Source organism: Oncorhynchus kisutch, linkage group LG27 (assembly GCF_002021735.2).
Source record: "Oncorhynchus kisutch isolate 150728-3 linkage group LG27, Okis_V2, whole genome shotgun sequence".
Lineage (NCBI taxonomy): Eukaryota > Metazoa > Chordata > Actinopteri > Salmoniformes > Salmonidae > Oncorhynchus > Oncorhynchus kisutch.
The window spans coordinates 41,567,626-41,587,202 of NC_034200.2; the positions used below are offsets into that span (position 1 = coordinate 41,567,626).

At 42.5% G+C, this 19,577-nt stretch overlaps 1 protein-coding gene across 1 annotated transcript in view; it reads left to right on the forward strand.

Moving 5' to 3' along the window:
• Positions 1 to 19,577, forward strand: part of LOC109886356 (macrophage mannose receptor 1-like) — a 91,814-nt gene that overhangs the window by 55,285 nt on the left and 16,952 nt on the right. The window contains exons 16-24 of the mRNA XM_031806765.1: positions 485 to 549; positions 2,835 to 2,935; positions 4,832 to 4,974; positions 5,200 to 5,308; positions 7,053 to 7,180; positions 11,739 to 11,783; positions 12,917 to 12,952; positions 13,141 to 13,234; positions 13,382 to 13,614. Coding sequence (XP_031662625.1) covers positions 485 to 549; positions 2,835 to 2,935; positions 4,832 to 4,974; positions 5,200 to 5,308; positions 7,053 to 7,180; positions 11,739 to 11,783; positions 12,917 to 12,952; positions 13,141 to 13,234; positions 13,382 to 13,614 — 954 coding nt within the window. The remainder of the gene's footprint in view (positions 1 to 484; positions 550 to 2,834; positions 2,936 to 4,831; positions 4,975 to 5,199; positions 5,309 to 7,052; positions 7,181 to 11,738; positions 11,784 to 12,916; positions 12,953 to 13,140; positions 13,235 to 13,381; positions 13,615 to 19,577) is intronic.

The window sequence follows — 19,577 nt, forward strand, 5'->3', positions numbered from 1 at the left end:
ACAGGAAAATGGTCCAATTCACGCACTAATCAAGAGAACATCCCTGGTAATCCTCTGCCTCTGATCTGGCGGACTCACGGCCTCACGGAACACAAAGGCTTCATTTGTAAATGATGTGTTGGAGTGTGCCCCTGGCTATCCGTAAATAGAAAAGATTTGCTTAATATAAGGATTTTGACATTTACTTTTGATACTTAAGTGTTTTTAAAAAGATACTTTTAGACTTTTACTCAAGGAGTATTTTACTGGGTGACTTTCATTTTATATTAAGGTATCTTTACTTTTACTCAATTATGACAATTGGGTCATTTTTCCACCACTGAAATACACTGAATCAACAAAACATTAAGAACACCTTTCTAATATGGAGTTGCACCTCCTTTTGCCCTCAGTTGGTCAGGGCTCTACAAGGTGTTGAAACAGACGCTGGCCAATGTGGACTCCAAGACAGCTGGTCCCTAATGCTAATGGCTCTTTTTTTCAGATCAATAAAGAGCATCTTGGAAACCATTACATCGGGCTAACAGTTGATCTTGATCGCTCTTTCGGGTGAGTATAAAATGAGTAAAAGAAGATGATCAAACAGAGAAAAATAAAACGTTTTTTATATCACTTCTAAACTAGTGGTGTCAAACTGCTGTTCTATTGCGGCATTCATGACCTTTTAGAAACTCTGAAATACGAGCTTCCTTTCTGGGAGAAATCGGTTTGAAAGGACCTCCAATTGGAGACTTTTCAGACATGCTGGATTCTGACGTCACCTACCAAGAACATAACTTAACAAAACATTATTTATCCAATTTATTTGGACCTTTTTTTAACACTATAATTTGGATGAGAGCGTGTTGGCTGCGCTTTTTGTTCATGGTTGACGTAGCTACTTAGACATTAGCCAGTTGGCGTTCTCAACCTGTTCAAAGCATGTGAATGCACACCTCACTGCTCCGTGTTTAGAAGTTGTATTTCCGAACATTCCGGCATGACATGAACAAAGCATATTTTCTGTGTATTGTCCATGTTCTTTATGTGTTCTATGTCTTGTGTGTTGCTGAGTTCTTGTGTTCTGAGTTCCATGTTTCGTGTGAGTATAACTGACTTATCAGTAATACACACAGTTCGTTCAGAAAGGATTCATACCCCTTGATTTATTCCACATTCTGTTGTTACAGCCTGAATTCAAAATGATTAAATAGTATTTTTTCTCTCACAAGTCAACACACAATACCCCATAATGACAAAGTACAAACTTGTTTTTAGAAATGTTTACACATTTATTGAAAATGAAATACAGACATATCTAATTTACATAAGTATTCCCATCTCTGAGTGAATACATGTTAGAATCACCCTTGGCAGCGATTACAGCTGTGAGTCTTTCTGAGTGAGTCTCTAAGAGCTTTCCACACCTGGATTCTGCAACATTTGCCCATTTAACGGATGTGAAATGGCTAGCTAGTTAGCGGTGTTCGCGCTAAATAGCGTTTCAATCGGTGACGTCACTTGCTCTGAGACCTTGAAGTAGTAGTTCCCTTTGTTCCCCTAGCGATGGGTAACGATGCTTCGTGGGTGACTGTTGTTGATGTGTGCAGAGGGTCCCTGGTTCACGCCCGGGTATGGGCGAGGGGACGGTCTAAAGTTATACTGTTACACCCAGTATTCTTTAAAACATTTAACATTAACATTTAAAACATTCAAGCTCTGTCAAATTGGTTGTTGATCATTGCTAGACAACCATTTTCAGCTCTTGCCATAGATGTTCAAGTAGATTTAAGTCCAAACTTTAATATCGGCCACTCAGGAACATTCGCTGTCTTCTTGGTAAGCAACTCCAGTGTAGATTTGGCCTTGTGTTTTAGGTTATTGTTCTGCTGAAAGGTGAATTCATCTCCTAGTGTCAGGTGGAAAGCAGACTGAACCAGGTTGTCCTCTAGGATTTTGCTTGTGCTACGCTCCATTCCATTTAATTTGATCCTGAAAACCTCCCCAGTCCTTAACGATGACAAGCATACCCATAACATGATGCAGCCACCACTATGATTGAACATTGTGAGTGGTACTCAGTAATGTGTTGTATTGGATTTTCCCCAAAAAATCTCACTTTGTATTCAGGACAAAAAGTTAAATGCTTTGCCATTTTCTTTTGCCAAATTACTTTAGTGCATTGTTGCCTTATTTTCTGTTCAGTACAGGCTTCCTTCTTTTCACTCTATCATTCAGGTTAGTATTGTGATTGTTGATCCATCCTAAGTTTTCTCCTATCACAGCCATTACACTGGTTTAATGTCACCATTGACCTCATGGTGAACTCCCTGAGTGGTTTCCTTCCCCTCCAGCATCTTAATTACGGACGCCTGCATCTTTGTAGTGACTGGGTGTACACCATCCAAAGTGTAATTATGCACCATGCTCAAAGGGATATTCAGTATCTTATGTTTTGTGTTCTTAGTTCTCATGTTCTTGTGTTCTGAGTTCTCATGTTCTTGTGTTCTGAGTTCTTGAATCCTTGTGTTCTTAGTTATTGTGTCCTGTGTTCTGAGTTCTCATGTTCTTGTGTTCTGAGTTCTTGAATCCTTGTGTTCTGAGTTATTGTGTCCTGTGTTCTGAGTTCTTGAATTCTTGTGTTCTGAGTTATTGTGTCCTGTGTTCTGAGTTCTTGAATCCTTGTGTTCTGAGTGATTGTGTCCTGTGTTCTGAGTTCTTGAATCCTTGTGTTCTGAGTGATTGTGTCCTGTGTTCTGAGTTCTTGAATCCTTGTTTTCTGAGTTCTCATGTTCTTGTGTTCTGAGTTCTTGAATCCTTGTGTTCTGAGTGATTGTGTCCTGTGTTCTGTCCAGGTGGATGGACGGTTCCCCAGTAGTATTCCAGAGATGGGACAACAACCAGCCGGACTTCAAGAACAACGATGAGAACTGTGTTGTCATGTCCAGCTCCATGGGTGAGCTAAAGATGAGGCCCAAAAATGTTCCTCTCTTATAAGAACTTCCATTGAGTTATTTTCATTCTGAATCTTGGGGCTGGTTACCACATAACTCAACGGCATGATTAGGTCTACTATAACTGTGTGTCTGAGTGTTCAGGTTTCTGGCTTGACTATAACTGTGTCTTCAGGTTTCTGGCATGACTATAACTGTGTGTCTGAGTGTTCAGGTTTCTGGCATGACTATAACTGTGTGTCTTCAGGTTTCTGGCATGACTATAACTGTGTGTCTGAGTGTTCAGGTTTCTGGCTTGACTATAACTGTGTCTTCAGGTTTCTGGCATGACTATAACTGTGTGTCTGAGTGTTCAGGTTTCTGGCTTGACTATAACTGTGTCTTCAGGTTTCTGGCATGACTATAACTGTGTGTCTGTGTCTCCAGGTTTCTGGCATGACTATAACTATGTGTCTGTGTCTTCAGGTTTCTGGCTTGACTATAACTATGTCTCCAGGTTTCTGGCATGACTATAACTATGTGTCTGTGTCTCCAGGTTTCTGGCATGACTATAACTATGTGTCTGTGTCTCCAGGTTTCTGGCATGACTATAATTATGTGTCTGTGTCTCCAGGTTTCTGGCATGACTATAACTGTGTGTCTGTGTCTCCAGGTTTCTGGCATGACTATAACTGTGTCTCCAGGTTTCTGGCATGACTATAACTATGTGTCTGTGTCTCCAGGTTTCTGGCATGACTATAACTGTGTCTCCAGGTTTCTGACATGACTATAACTGTGTCTCCAGGTTTCTGGCATGACTATAACTATGTGTCTGTGTCTCCAGGTTTCTGGCATGACTATAACTATGTGTCTGTGTCTCCAGGTTTCTGGCATGACTATAACTGTGTCTCCAGGTTTCTGGCATGACTATAACTGTGTCTCCAGGTTTCTGGCATGACTATAACTATGTGTCTCCAGGTTTCTGGCATGACTATAACTGTGTCTCCAGGTTTCTGGCATGACTATAACTGTGTGTCTTCAGGTTTCTGGCATGACTATAACTGTGTGTCTGAGTGTTCAGGTTTCTGGCTTGACTATAACTGTGTCTTCAGGTTTCTGGCATGACTATAACTGTGTGTCTGAGTGTTCAGGTTTCTGGCTTGACTATAACTGTGTCTTCAGGTTTCTGGCATGACTATAACTGTGTGTCTGTGTCTCCAGGTTTCTGGCATGACTATAACTACATGTCTGTGTCTTCAGGTTTCTGGCTTGACTATAACTATGTCTCCAGGTTTCTGGCATGACTATAACTATGTGTCAGTGTCTCCAGGTTTCTGGCATGACTATAACTATGTGTCTGTGTCTCCAGGTTTCTGGCATGACTATAATTATGTGTCTGTGTCTCCAGGTTTCTGGCATGACTATAACTGTGTGTCTGTGTCTCCAGGTTTCTGGCATGACTATAACTGTGTCTCCAGGTTTCTGGCATGACTATAACTATGTGTCTGTGTCTCCAGGTTTCTGGCATGACTATAACTGTGTCTCCAGGTTTCTGACATGACTATAACTGTGTCTCCAGGTTTCTGGCATGACTATAACTATGTGTCTGTGTCTCCAGGTTTCTGGCATGACTATAACTATGTGTCTGTGTCTCCAGGTTTCTGGCATGACTATAACTGTGTCTCCAGGTTTCTGGCATGACTATAACTGTGTCTCCAGGTTTCTGGCATGACTATAACTATGTGTCTCCAGGTTTCTGGCATGACTATAACTGTGTCTCCAGGTTTCTGGCATGACTATAACTGTGTGTCTGTGTCTCCAGGTTTCTGGCATGACTATAACTGTGTGTCTTCAGGTTTCTGGCATGACTATAACTGTGTGTCTTCAGGTTTCTGGCATGACTATAACTGTGTCTCCAGGTTTCTGGCATGACTATAACTGTGGCACTGAAATGAGGTCCATCTGTGAGAGGAGTGGTTCCCCCCCAGTGAACAGCACCGTGCCCCCTACTGCCCCCCCCACAGGAGGCTGCCCCCCGGAATGGGTCCGCTACCAGTCTAAGGTCAGTAAGAGGAGAGAATGGATCCTAAGGTCAGAGATCAAAGGTTACACAGGAAGAGTGTTAAAATAATGATTATGTAATCATAATATGTTGAATGTCTTTCACATGAAAACAGACGATACAGTTTTTCAACAGGCTTTGAGAATGGAAGTCTAACTCAAAGTGTTTGCCTATAATCAATCAACTTGAATCAACTTGATTTATTGCTTATTGATTTGATTATAGTGCTACAAATTGATTGGATACCGGGTGCCTTGTACCTGGCTCGAGGCCAGATCGTACTGCCAATCCATGGGAGCTAACCTGGCGTCCATCGCCAGTAGGCGGGAGCAAGGTGAGATTATTTTAACCTGTAAATGACCCCTCGTCTGTGGCGGTCTAAGACCCTCCCTCTGGAGTACATGTAAGACCATAGCTCTTTCTCCTACCTATCACCTCTATTGATCCTAAAACATACAACATACTTTAAAAGCAAATCAGTGGTGGAAGAAGTACCCTATTTTTATACGTGAGTAAAAGTAAAGATGGTTAATAGAAAATGACTCAAGTAAAATTCAAAGTCACCCAGTAAAATAATACCTGAGTAAAAGTCTAAAAGTATTTGTTTTTTAAAATATACTTAAGTATCAAAAGTAAAAGTATAAATCATTTAAAATTACTTATATTAAGCAAACAAGACAGCACGATTTTCCAGTTTTTTAAATGAATGGATACCCAGGGGCACGCTCCAACACTCAAACATAATTTACAAACTCAACAGAGAGACAGTAGGGATGACCAGGGACGTTCTCTTGATAAGAGTGTGAATTGACCATTTTCCTGAATGTAACAAGTACTTTAGAGTGTCAGGAAAAATGTATGGAGTAAAAAGTTATTTTCTTTAGGAATGTAGTGAAGGAAAAGGAAAAGTTGTCAAAAGTATAAATAGTAAAGTACAGATCCCCATAAACTACTTAAGTACTTAAAATACTTTACACCACTGCAAAATATATGTATATACTGAATGAACGGGCATCTTCTCTTAGACAGGCAGGTATTTAACACCCACAGACAACGCCACTGACCCTAAACTGAACAGCTGATCAACTGACATTTTACAGACAGCCATGCACATAAACATCCCATGGATTCTACTATTAGTGTCACTCATTCATATCTTTATGTACATATTCTTTATCCCCTTACACTTGTGTGTATAAGACAATAGTTTTGGAATTGTTCGGTTAGATTACTCGTTGGATATTACTGCATTGTCGGAACTAGAAGCACAAGCATTTCGCTACACTCGCATTAACATCTGCTAACCATGTGTATGTGACAAATAAAATTTGTTCATCATTTGTTTCATCCTGTTCTATCCTGACCAACACTCTCTCCTGTGGGTTGTAGCAATAGAGATAGAGGGCTCTGGATGGATTGAGGGGTTCCACCATTTTAAAGTAGTCAACTGGGTGGGGATTTCTATGGGTTTAGAGAAATCAGCCAATGATTGGAGCATTGTTTTCATCAAATTTGGTTACCTATGGTTTGTCAATGAATAAGAAAATGTACCACTTTAAAATGGAGATAACCCTTCATTGCGCTGCCCATAGAGACAGAGGACTCATCATGGATATAACCCATTTTATCTTTGACATTGCCATTGTTATTAGACATTGCCATCATCCACCATTTTTAAGTAGTCAACTGGGTGGGGAGTCCTATGGGTTGCAGCCTCAATGGAGCCGCCCATGCTGTCACAGATGCTATAATGGAACAGATATAAGGATGAGTCCTCTATCTATCTCTATGGAGATACCCATGCTGTCACAGATGCTATAATGACACAGATATAAAGATGAGTCCTCTATCTATCTCTATGTAGATACCCATGCTGTCACAGATGCTATAATGGAACAGATATAAGGATGAGTCCTCTATCTATCTCTATGGAGCTACCCAAGCTGTCACAGACTCTATAATGACACAGATATAAAGATGAGTCCTCTATCTATCTCTATGGAGCTACCCAAGCTGTCACAGACTCTATAATGACACAGATATAAAGATGAGTCCTCTATCTATCTCTATGGTTGCAGTGTTTCTGACGACCCAGATGACTTCTGGTGCTACTGACCTGTGGATTGGACTGAGTAACTTAAACCGGGACGCGTTTGTCTGGACCGATGGCCAGGCAGTCAAATACTTAAACTTGGATTTCATTAAGGTACGCATGTACACATATTTACCTCAGCAACGAGGGCCGAGGGTTGTTTTCCATGGCCAATATACCACAGCTAGCCATTGCCATATATGGATCTGTGCCGTTCACTGTGTTCAGGCTAGAGTACGAGCAGTCGGGAGTAGATGATCTTGTTCTTTTCCATGGCCAATATACCACAGCTGGTCGTAGACATGACGGCCAAGGGTTGTTGTAGATGCTCTTGTTCTGAGATCAAAGTGAGAGCTACTTGTTGCCACCTGTGTATGTTTTGCTAGTTAGCTAGTTATTAGCCCAGTTATAGCTACTTCCTAGTCAACAATTTCTAGTCAACAATTTTAATAAGTATTTCTCTATGGCTGACCATGCTTTCCACCTGGCTACCCCTACCCCGGCCAACATCTCAACACCCACTGCAGCAAGTTGCCCAAGACCCCCCCCCCCCCCTCTTCCACCCAGCTGATGTTCTGAAAGAGCCGTACCTTCTCCGCTATACAATCTGGTTTCCGAGCTGGTCACGGGTGCACATCAGCCACGCTCAAGGTCCTTAACGATATCATAACCGCTATTGCTAAGAGACAATACTGTGCAGCCGTATTCATCGAACTGGTCAAGGCTTTCGACTCTGTCAATAACCACATTCTTATCGGCAGACAAAAGCCTTGGTTTCTCAAATGACTGCCTCACCTGGTTCACCAACTTCTTCTCAGATAGAGTTCAGTGTGTAAAATCGGAGGGCCTGTTGTCCGGACCTCTGGCAGTCTCTATGGGGGTGCCACAGGGTTCAATCCTCAGGCCAACTCTTTTCTCTGTATGCATCAATGACGTCGCTCTTGCTGCTGGTGATTCTTTGACCCACCTCTACGCAGACGACACCGTTCTGTATACCTCTGGCCCTTCGTTGGACACTGTGTTAACAAACCTCCAAACAAGCTTCAATGCCAGACAACACTACTGCAGTGGCCTCCAACTGCTCTTAAACGCTAGTAAAACGAAATGCATGCACTTCAACCGAAGTGCATGCACTTCAACCGATCGCTGCCCACACCTGCCCGCCCGACTAGCATCACTACTCTGGATGGTTCTGACTTAGAATATGTGGCCAACTATAAATTCCTAGGTGTCTGGTTAGACTGTAACTCTCCTTCCAGACTCACATTAAGCATCTCCAATCCAAAGTTAAATCTAGAATTGGCTTCCTATTTCGCAACAAAGCCTCCTTCACTCATGCTGCCAAACACACCCTCGTAAAACTAACTATCCTACCAATCCTTGACTTCGGTGATGTCATTTACAAATTAGCCTCCAACACTCTACTCAGCAAATTGGATGCAGTCTATCACAGTGCCATCTGTTTTGTCACCAAAGCCCCATACACTACCCACTACTGTGACCTGTATGCTCTCGTTGGCTGGTCCTCGCTTCATATTCGTCGCCAAACACACTGGCTCCAGGTCATCTATAAGTCTTTGCTGGGTAAAGCTCTGCCTTATTTCAGCTCACTGGTCACCATAGTAACACCCACCCATAGCACACGCTCCAGCAGGTATACAGTATCTCACTGGTCATCCCCAAAGCCAACACCCCTTTGGCCGCCTTTCCTTCCAGTTCTCTGCTGACTGGAACGAACTGCAAAAATCACTGAAGTTGGAGACATATTTCTCTCACTAACTTTAAGAGTCAGCATTCAGAGCAGCTTACCGATCGCTGCAGCTGTACACAGCCCATCTGTAAATAGCCCATCTGTAAATAGCCCACCCAATCTACCTACTTCATCCCCATTGTCATGCCCTGACCTTAGAGAGCCGTTTTATGTCTCTATTTGGTTTGGTCAGGGTGTGATTTGGGTGGGCATTCTATGTTCTGTTTTCTATGTTTTGTATTTCTATGTTTTGGCCTGGTATGGTTCTCTATCAGGGACAGCTGTCTATCGTTGTCTCTGATTGGGAATCATACTTAGGGAGCCTTTTCCCTTTTGTCATTGTGGGAAGTTATCTTTGTTAGGGGCACTATAGCCCTTGTAAGCTTCAAGGTCGTATCCTTGTTTTGTTGTTTTATTGGCGACATTTTACAAAATAAAAAATGTACGCTTACAACGCTGCACCTTGGTCTCATTCCGACGTCTCATTCCGACGACGGCCGTGACACCAATGGACCAAGCAGCGTGGCCAGGAGGAGCAGGAATCCTGGGCCCGGGAGAAGAGAGAGTGGAGGACATCTTGGACATGGGAGCAGGTTATGGCAGGGGACAAGACCCTGTCATGGAAACAGGCGGAAGTAGCAAGGGAGGAACAACAACGATACCAGGAGTCAAGGCTAGCACGGAAGCCCGAGAGGCAGCCCCAAAAGAATTCCAGCTCCCCGCACGTGCCGGGCCAAAGTCACCATCCAGCCAGGACAGGTTGTGCAGGCTCTACGCTCGAGACCTCCAGTGCGCCTCCACGGTGTATCCGGTGCCTCCGCCAAGAACCAAGCCTCCAGTATGTCTCCCCAGCCTGGTGAGTCCTGTACCTGCTCCCAGAACCAAGCCTCCAGTAAGTCCCCCCAGCCTGGTGAGTCCTGTGCCTGCTCCCAGAACCAAGCCTCCAGTAAGTCTCCCCAGCCCGGTGAGTCCTGTGCCTGCTCCAAGAACCAAGCCTCCAGTAAGTCTCCCCAGCCCGGTGAGTCCTGTGCCTGCTCCCAGAACCAAGCCTCCTGTATGTCTCCCCAGCCTGGTGAGTCCTGTGCCTGATCCCAAAACCAGGCCTCCTGTATGTCTCCCCAGCCGGGTGAGCCATGTGGCAGCTCCATGCACCAGGCTGCCCATACGTCTCCTCACTCCAGTGATGATCCATGGCACGAAGCCTCCAGTGATGACCATGGCACGAAGCCTTCAGTGATGATCCATGGCACGAAGCCTCCAGTGATGATCCATGGCATGAAGCCTCCAGTGATGATCCATGGCATGAAGCCTCCAGTGATGATCCATGGCATGAAGCCTCCAGTGATGATCCATGGCACGAAGCCTCCAGTGATGATCCATGGCAAGAAGCCTCTAATGACGATCTCCAGTCCGGAGCCTCCAGCGATGGCCTTCAGGCAGGAGCCTCCAGCGACGGCAGCCTTTTCCCTGTTGTCATTGTGGGAAGTTATCTTTGTTAGGGGCACTATAGCCCTTGTAAGCTTCACGGTCATTTCCTTGTATCCTTGTTTCGTTGGCGACATTTTACAAAATAAAATAAAATGTACACTCAAAATGCTGCACCTTGGTCTCATTCTGACGACGGCCGTGACAACTACCTAGCGTACTGTTTTTATTTACTTTTCTGCTCTTTTGCACACGAGCATCTCTACTTGCACATCATCATCATCTGCTCAGTTATCACTTCAGAGTGAATTGCTAAATTGTAATTACGACGCCACTATTGGCCTATTTATTGCCTTACCTCCTTACTTCATTTACACACATTGTATACAATTTTTTCTATTGTGATATTGACTGTACGATTGCTTATCCCATGTGTAACTGTGTTTTTGTCACACTGCTTTGCTTTATCTTGGTCTGGGTCACAGTTGTAAATGAGAACTTGTTCTCAACTGGCCTACCTGGTTAAATAAAGGTGAAATAAATAAAAAATGTAACTATTGGGGAGTAGCTTCTTACAAAAGTACAAAGTGTGCATTTCTAGCCATCTTTGAAAAGCCAGAGCTTTTTTATCTTAAAGGGACGGTGTTGTATTTTCAGACCGGCTTGAATAAGCTAAGTAGCCAATAGGCAGAGCGTTGCATAATTTGTCTGATTCTATGTAATAATTGTACGGGAATAATAATTAATTTTAATTTTCTAAAAGTGGTTTCTTGCATCAAAAAACAAACACATTCAGTTACATCCTTGTCTGAAGGACAAGTGGATAAACAGGTTCATGTCAAGCCCTGCATGTGTTTTTCATAAGTCTCATGGAATGTAGGCCTATATTGAACACCACACATTGGCTGCTACTGTAGGCTGAATGATAGAACATCTATTTCCATGTTACATTTTATGGGATGCATTTTCTCCATTGTTTTTGGTGGTAGGCCTACATTATGATCAAATAGCCACAGTGGCCTACTCGTCCACTGTTAAAACTGTAACTTAAAGCAGGTACTGCCTCAGTGTTCACAGTAAAACTGTAACTTAAAGCAGGTACAGCCTCAGTGTTCACAGTAAAACTGTAACTTAAAGCAGGTACTGCCTCAGTGTTCACAGTAAAACTGTAACTTAGTGGGCACAGCCTCAGTGTTCACAGTAAAACTGTAACTTAAAGCAGGTACAGCCTCAGTGTTCACAGTAAACGTGCGCTGGAAGTAGCACAGAATTTTCACCACTTTCAAGTTTGTGCTCAGCAGATCTTAGATTTGCTCAGTGGTGAAACTTGAGGTAACATTTTACATAATATACACATACATTACAGCCTGGAACACTGTGTGGTACACTGGACATGTGTTAGTTTACTTTGAGTTTCATGTGCTAATTTTATCCCTAAACCAATAATGTTTCTTAATTAATAACACTAATATATAATATTTTGTTTCTTAATTGTAGAGACTGTCGAAAATGTTCCCATCGCGATGGTTTTACCATAGTCAGGTAAAGTCCCTTCAAACTTTAAGTAAACACAGACATACACACACACAGGACCTAGTGAACGTCTACACACACTTTGCAAAGTCTTCACATTTTGCTGCCTAAAAGGTAAGTCATTAATCATACTGGTTGGAAACACCCCAGAGATCATACTTGGTGGAAACACCCTAGAGGTCATACTGGTTGGAAACACCCCAGAGGTCATACTTGGTGGAAACACCCCAGAGGTCATACTGGTTGGAAACACCCCAGAGGTCATACTGGTTGGAAACACCCCAGAGGTCATACTGGTTGGAAACACCCCAGAGGTCATACTTGGTGGAATCACCCCAGAGGTCATACTGGTTGGAAACACCCCAGAGGTCATACGTGCTGGAAACACCCCAGAGTTCATACTTGGTGGAAACACCCCAGAGTTCATACTGGTTGGAAACACCCCAGAGGTCATACTTGGTGTAAACACCCCAGAGTTCATACTGGCTGGAAACACCCCAGAGTTCATACTTGCTGGAAACACCCCAGAGTTCATACTGGCTGGAAACACCCCAGAGTTCATACTTGCTGGAAACACCCCAGAGTTCATACTGGTTGGAAACACCCCAGAGGTCATACTGGTTGGAAACACCCCAGAGTTCATACTGGCTGGAAACACCCCAGAGTTCATACTGGCTGGAAACACCCCAGAGTTCATACTTGCTGGAAACACCCCAGAGTTCATACTGGCTGGAAACACCCCAGAGTTCATACTTGCTGGAAACACCCCAGAGTTCATACTGGTTGGAAACACCCCAGAGGTCATACTGGTTGGAAACACCCCAGAGTTCATACTGGCTGGAAACACCCCAGAGTTCATACTTGGTGGAAACACCCCAGAGTTCGTACTTGGTGGAAACACTGTATACTAAACATTTTGTAGACACACATTTATACACAAACACATATATCCACACACACCCACCGACAGGCCTACTGTACATATGTTTAAATACATATTATACTGAAACACGTTGATTAAATCCCCATCGTTTACATATTTTACTGAAACATATTGACTAAATCCCTATCGTTTATTCTATCTCTAGAACAATTTCTTAATAAATACCACTAACGTATACCATTTTGTTTTCTAATTGTAGTTGTACATGGATATGCTTTCCTCTCAGGCTAGTCGGGTAAGATCCATTTAAACAAACTATCACCATTCAAAATGAGAATTACACACAATAAATCGGATATAATAACATATTAATAATGTATTATTTAAAGTGCTAGACTTACATTTTGCTCAAAGCTCTACTATATGAGGGAATTAAGTCTGTGGCTGTGAATGTTGTCGATATTGATCATCTTTGTCTCACAGTGTATTGTGATTGCCAGTTCCTCCTCCATCTTGGGAAAATGGGAAATCAGGTCCTGCAACGACACACACGGCTTCATCTGTCAGCGTAAAGTTGGTGAGAAAAGACATTCTCCTCCTCCTCTTCTCTCTCTCTCTTCTTCTTTCTCTCTCCTACTCTTCATCCTCTTCTTCCTCCTCCTTTGTGTCTCCATCCTCGGCCTTGTGATTTGTAATGTGACTAAGTGTTGCTCTGCCCTCCAAGACTCAGGCATCCCAGTCCCGACACCGACAGTGTTACCTAGAGGCTGGGTGAAGCTGGCCAACGACTCCTACAAGGTGCTGCCCCAGAACAGGACATGGCCCGAAGCCCGGATGCAGTGTGAGGCTGAGGAGGGCCAGCTGGCTAGCACCCTGGATGAACTGTCAGCAGCCTACCTGGAGCTGCAGGCTCTGAAGCTGCAGACACCACTGTGGATTGGACTCAATAGGAATGAGGTACATTACTAGCTGTCTCTTCAGGTGCAACGGACTCCTCATCAGAACAGGCAGGTTATTGGTACTGTTGGATTCTGGGTGAAACTTTGAACATTTCTATACTGGAGACATGACGGATCATAAGTAATACTATAGTATCTGAGGGGTGATAGAGACTGGTTGGTACATCAGTAATACTATAGTATCTGAGGGGGGATAGAGACTGGTTGTAGTAATACTATAGTATCTGTCATCTACAAGACCCTGCTAGGTAAAGTCCCCCCTTATCTCAGCTCGCTGGTCACCATAGCATCTCCCACCTGTAGCACACGCTCCAGCAGGTATATCTCTCTAGTCACCCCCAAAACCAGTTCTTTCTTTGGCCGCCTCTCCTTCCAGTTCTCTGCTGCCAATGACTGGAACGAACTACAAAAATCTCTGAAACTGGAAACAGTTATCTCCCTCACTAGCTTTAAGCACCAACTGTCGGAGCAGCTCACAGATTACTGCACCTGTACATAGCCCACCTATAATTTAGCCCAAACAACTACCTCTTTCCCAACTGTATTTAATTTTTATTTATTTATTTATTTTGCTCCTTTGCACCCCATTATTTTTATTTCTACTTTGCACATTCTTCCATTGCAAAACTACCATTCCAGTGTTTTACTTGCTATATTGTATTTACTTTGCCACCATGGCCTTTTTTGCCTTTACCTCCCTTCTCTCACCTCATTGGCTCACATCGTATATAGACTTGTTTATACTGTATTATTGACTGTATGTTTGTTTTACTCCATGTGTAACTCTGTGTCGTTGTATCTGTCGAACTGCTTTGCTTTATCTTGGCCAGGTCGCAATTGTAAATGAGAACTTGTTCTCAACTTGCCTACCTGGTTAAATAAAGGTAAAATAAAATAAAGAGACTGGTTGTAGTAATACTATAGTATCTGAGGGGTGATAGAGACTGGTTGGTACATCAGTAATACTATAGTATCTGAGGGGTGATAGAGACTGGTTGGTACATCAGTAATACTATAGTATCTGAGGGGTGATAGAGACTGGTTGGTACATCAGTAATACTATAGTATCTGAGGGGTGATAGAGACTGGTTGGTACATCAGTAATACTATAGTATCTGAGGGGTGATAGAGACTGGTTGTAGTAATACTATAGTATCTGAGGGGTGATAGAGACGGGTTGGTACATCAGTAATACTATAGTATCTGAGGGGTGATAGAGACTGGTTGGTACATCAGTAATACTATAGTATCTGAGGGGTTATAGAGACTGGTTGGTACATCAGTAATACTATAGTATCTGAGGGGTGATAGAGACTGGTTGGTACATCAGTAATACTATAGTATCTGAGGGGTTATAGAGACTGGTTGGTACATCAGTAATACTATAGTATCTGAAGGGTGCTAGAGACTGGTTGGTACATCAGTAATACTATAGTATCTGAGGGGGGGTAGAGACTGGTTGGTACATCAGTAATACTATAGTATCTGAGGGGGGATAGAGACTGGTTGGTACATCAGTAATACTATAGTATCTGAGGGGTGATAGAGACTGGTTGGTACATCAGTAATACTATAGTATATGAGGGGTTATAGAGACTGGTTGGTACATCAGTAATACTATAGTATCTGAGGGGTGATAGAGACTGGTTGTAGTAATACTATAGTATCTGAGGGGTGATAGAGACTGGTTGGTACATCAGTAATACTATAGTATCTGAGGGGTGATAGAGACTGGTTGGTACATCAGTAATACTATAGTATCTGAGGGGGGATAGAGACTGGTTGGTACATCAGTAATACTATAGTATCTGAGGGGTGATAGAGACTGGTTGGTACATCAGTAATACTATAGTATCTGAGGGGTGATAGAGACTGGTTGGTACATCAGTAATACTATAGTATCTGAGGAGGGGTAGAGACTGGTTGGTACATCAGTAATACTATAGTATCTGAGGGGGGGTAGAGACTGGTTGGTACATCAGTAATACTATAGTATCTGAGGTGTGATAGAGACTGGTTGGTACATCAGTAATACTATAGTATCTGAGGGGGGGTAGAGACTGGTTGGTACATCAGTAATACTATAGTATCTGAGGGGTGATAGAGACTGGTTGGAACATCAGTAATACTATAGTATCTGAGGGGGGGTAGAGACTGGTTGGTACATCAGTAATACTATAGTATCTGAGGGGTGATAGAGACTGGCTGTAGTAATACTATAGTATCTGAGGGGTGATAGAGACTGGTTGGTACATCAGTAATACTATAGTATCTGAGGGGTGCTAGAGACTGGTTGGTACATCAGTAATACTATAGTATCTGAGGGGGGATAGAGACTGGTTGGTACATCAGTAATACTATAGTATCTGAGGGGTGATAGAGACTGGTTGGTACATCAGTAATACTATAGTATCTGAGGGGTTATAGAGACTGGTTGGTACATCAGTAATACTATAGTATCTGAGGTGTGATAGAGACTGGTTGGTACATCAGTAATACTATAGTATCTGAGGGGTTATAGAGACTGGTTGGTACATCAGTAATACTATAGTATCTGAGGGGGGATAGAGACTGGTTGGTACATCAGTAATACTATAGTATCTGAGGGGTGATAGAGACTGGTTGGTACATCAGTAATACTATAGTATCTGAGGGGTGATAGAGACTGGTTGGTACATCAGTAATACTATAGTATCTGAGGTGTGATAGAGACTGGTTGGTACATCAGTAATACTATAGTATCTGAGGGGTTATAGAGACTGGTTGGTACATCAGTAATACTATAGTATCTGAGGGGGGATAGAGACTGGTTGGTACATCAGTAATACTATAGTATCTGAGGGGTGATAGAGACTGGTTGGTACATCAGTAATACTATAGTATCTGAGGTGTGATAGAGACTGGTTGGTACATCAGTAATACTATAGTATCTGAGGGGTGATAGAGACTGGTTGGTACATCAGTAATACTATAGTATCTGAGGGGTGATAGAGACTGGTTGGTACATCAGTAATACTATAGTATCTGAGGGGTGATAGAGACTGGTTGGTACATCAGTAATACTATAGTATCTGAGGGGTGATAGAGACTGGTTGATACATCAGTAATACTATAGTATCTGAGGGGTGATAGAGACTGGTTGTAGTAATACTATAGTATCTGAGGGGTGATAGAGACTGGTTGTAGTAATACTATAGTATATGAGGGGTGATAGAGACTGGTTGTTACATCAGTAATACTATAGTATCTGAGGGGTGATAGAGACTGGTTGTAGTAATACTATAGTATCTGAGGGGTGATAGAGACTGGTTGGTACATCAGTAATACTATAGTATCTGAGGGGTTATAGAGACTGGTTGGTACATCAGTAATACTATAGTATCTGAGGGGTGATAGAGACTGGTTGTAGTAACACTATAGTATCTGAGGGGTGATAGAGACTGGTTGGTACATCAGTAATACTATAGTATCTGAGGGGTGATAGAGACTGGTTGTAGTAATACTATAGTATCTGAGGGGGGATAGAGACTGGTTGGTACATCAGTAATACTATAGTATCTGAGGGGTGATAGAGACTGGTTGGTACATCAGTAATACTATAGTATCTGAGGGGTGATAGAGACTGGTTGTAGTAATACTATAGTATCTGAGGGGTGATAGAGACTGGTTGGTACATCAGTAATACTATAGTATCTGAGGGGTGATAGAGACTGGTTGGTACATCAGTAATACTATAGTATCTGAGGGGTGATAGAGACTGGTTGTAGTAATACTATAGTATCTGAGGGGTGATAGAGACGGGTTGGTACATCAGTAATACTATAGTATCTGAGGGGTGATAGAGACTGGTTGGTACATCAGTAATACTATAGTATCTGAGGGGTTATAGAGACTGGTTGGTACATCAGTAATACTATAGTATCTGAGGGGTGATAGAGACTGGTTGGTACATCAGTAATACTATAGTATCTGAGGGGTTATAGAGACTGGTTGGTACATCAGTAATACTATAGTATCTGAAGGGTGCTAGAGACTGGTTGGTACATCAGTAATACTATAGTATCTGAGGGGGGGTAGAGACTGGTTGGTACATCAGTAATACTATAGTATCTGAGGGGGAATAGAGACTGGTTGGTACATCAGTAATACTATAGTATCTGAGGGGTGATAGAGACTGGTTGGTACATCAGTAATACTATAGTATATGAGGGGTTATAGAGACTGGTTGGTACATCAGTAATACTATAGTATCTGAGGGGTGATAGAGACTGGTTGTAGTAATACTATAGTATCTGAGGGGTGATAGAGACTGGTTGGTACATCAGTAATACTATAGTATCTGAGGGGTGATAGAGACTGGTTGGTACATCAGTAATACTATAGTATCTGAGGGGGGATAGAGACTGGTTGGTACATCAGTAATACTATAGTATCTGAGGGGTGATAGAGACTGGTTGGTACATCAGTAATACTATAGTATCTGAGGGGTGATAGAGACTGGTTGGTACATCAGTAATACTATAGTATCTGAGGGGGGGTAGAGACTGGTTGGTACATCAGTAATACTATAGTATCTGAGGGGGGGTAGAGACTGGTTGGTACATCAGTAATACTATAGTATCTGAGGTGTGATAGAGACTGGTTGGTACATCAGTAATACTATAGTATCTGAGGGGGGGTAGAGACTGGTTGGTACACCAGTAATACTATAGTATCTGAGGGGTGATAGAGACTGGTTGGAACATCAGTAATACTATAGTATCTGAGGGGGGGTAGAGACTGGTTGGTACATCAGTAATACTATAGTATCTGAGGGGTGATAGAGACTGGTTGTAGTAATACTATAGTATCTGAGGGGTGATAGAGACTGGTTGGTACATCAGTAATACTATAGTATCTGAGGGGTGCTAGAGACTGGTTGGTACATCAGTAATACTATAGTATCTGAGGGGGGATAGAGACTGGTTGGTACATCAGTAATACTATAGTATCTGAGGGGTGATAGAGACTGGTTGGTACATCAGTAATACTATAGTATCTGAGGGGTTATAGAGACTGGTTGGTACATCAGTAATACTATAGTATCTGAGGTGTGATAGAGACTGGTTGGTACATCAGTAATACTATAGTATCTGAGGGGTTATAGAGACTGGTTGGTACATCAGTAATACTATAGTATCTGAGGGGGGATAGAGACTGGTTGGTACATCAGTAATACTATAGTATCTGAGGGGTGATAGAGACTGGTTGGTACATCAGTAATACTATAGTATCTGAGGTGTGATAGAGACTGGTTGGTACATCAGTAATACTATAGTATCTGAGGGGTGATAGAGACTGGTTGGTACATCAGTAATACTATAGTATCTGAGGGGTGATAGAGACTGGTTGGTACATCAGTAATACTATAGTATCTGAGGGGTGATAGAGACTGGTTGGTACATCAGTAATACTATAGTATCTGAGGGGTGATAGAGACTGGTTGATACATCAGTAATACTATAGTATCTGAGGGGTGATAGAGACTGGTTGTAGTAATACTATAGTATCTGAGGGGTGATAGAGACTGGTTGTAGTAATACTATAGTATATGAGGGGTGATAGAGACTGGTTGTTACATCAGTAATACTATAGTATCTGAGGGGTGATAGAGACTGGTTGTAGTAATACTATAGTATCTGAGGGGTGATAGAGACTGGTTGGTACATCAGTAATACTATAGTATCTGAGGGGTTATAGAGACTGGTTGGTACATCAGTAATACTATAGTATCTGAGGGGTGATAGAGACTGGTTGTAGTAATACTATAGTATCTGAGGGGTGATAGAGACTGGTTGGTACATCAGTAATACTATAGTATCTGAGGGGTGATAGAGACTGGTTGTAGTAATACTATAGTATCTGAGGGGGGATAGAGACTGGTTGGTACATCAGTAATACTATAGTATCTGAGGGGTGATA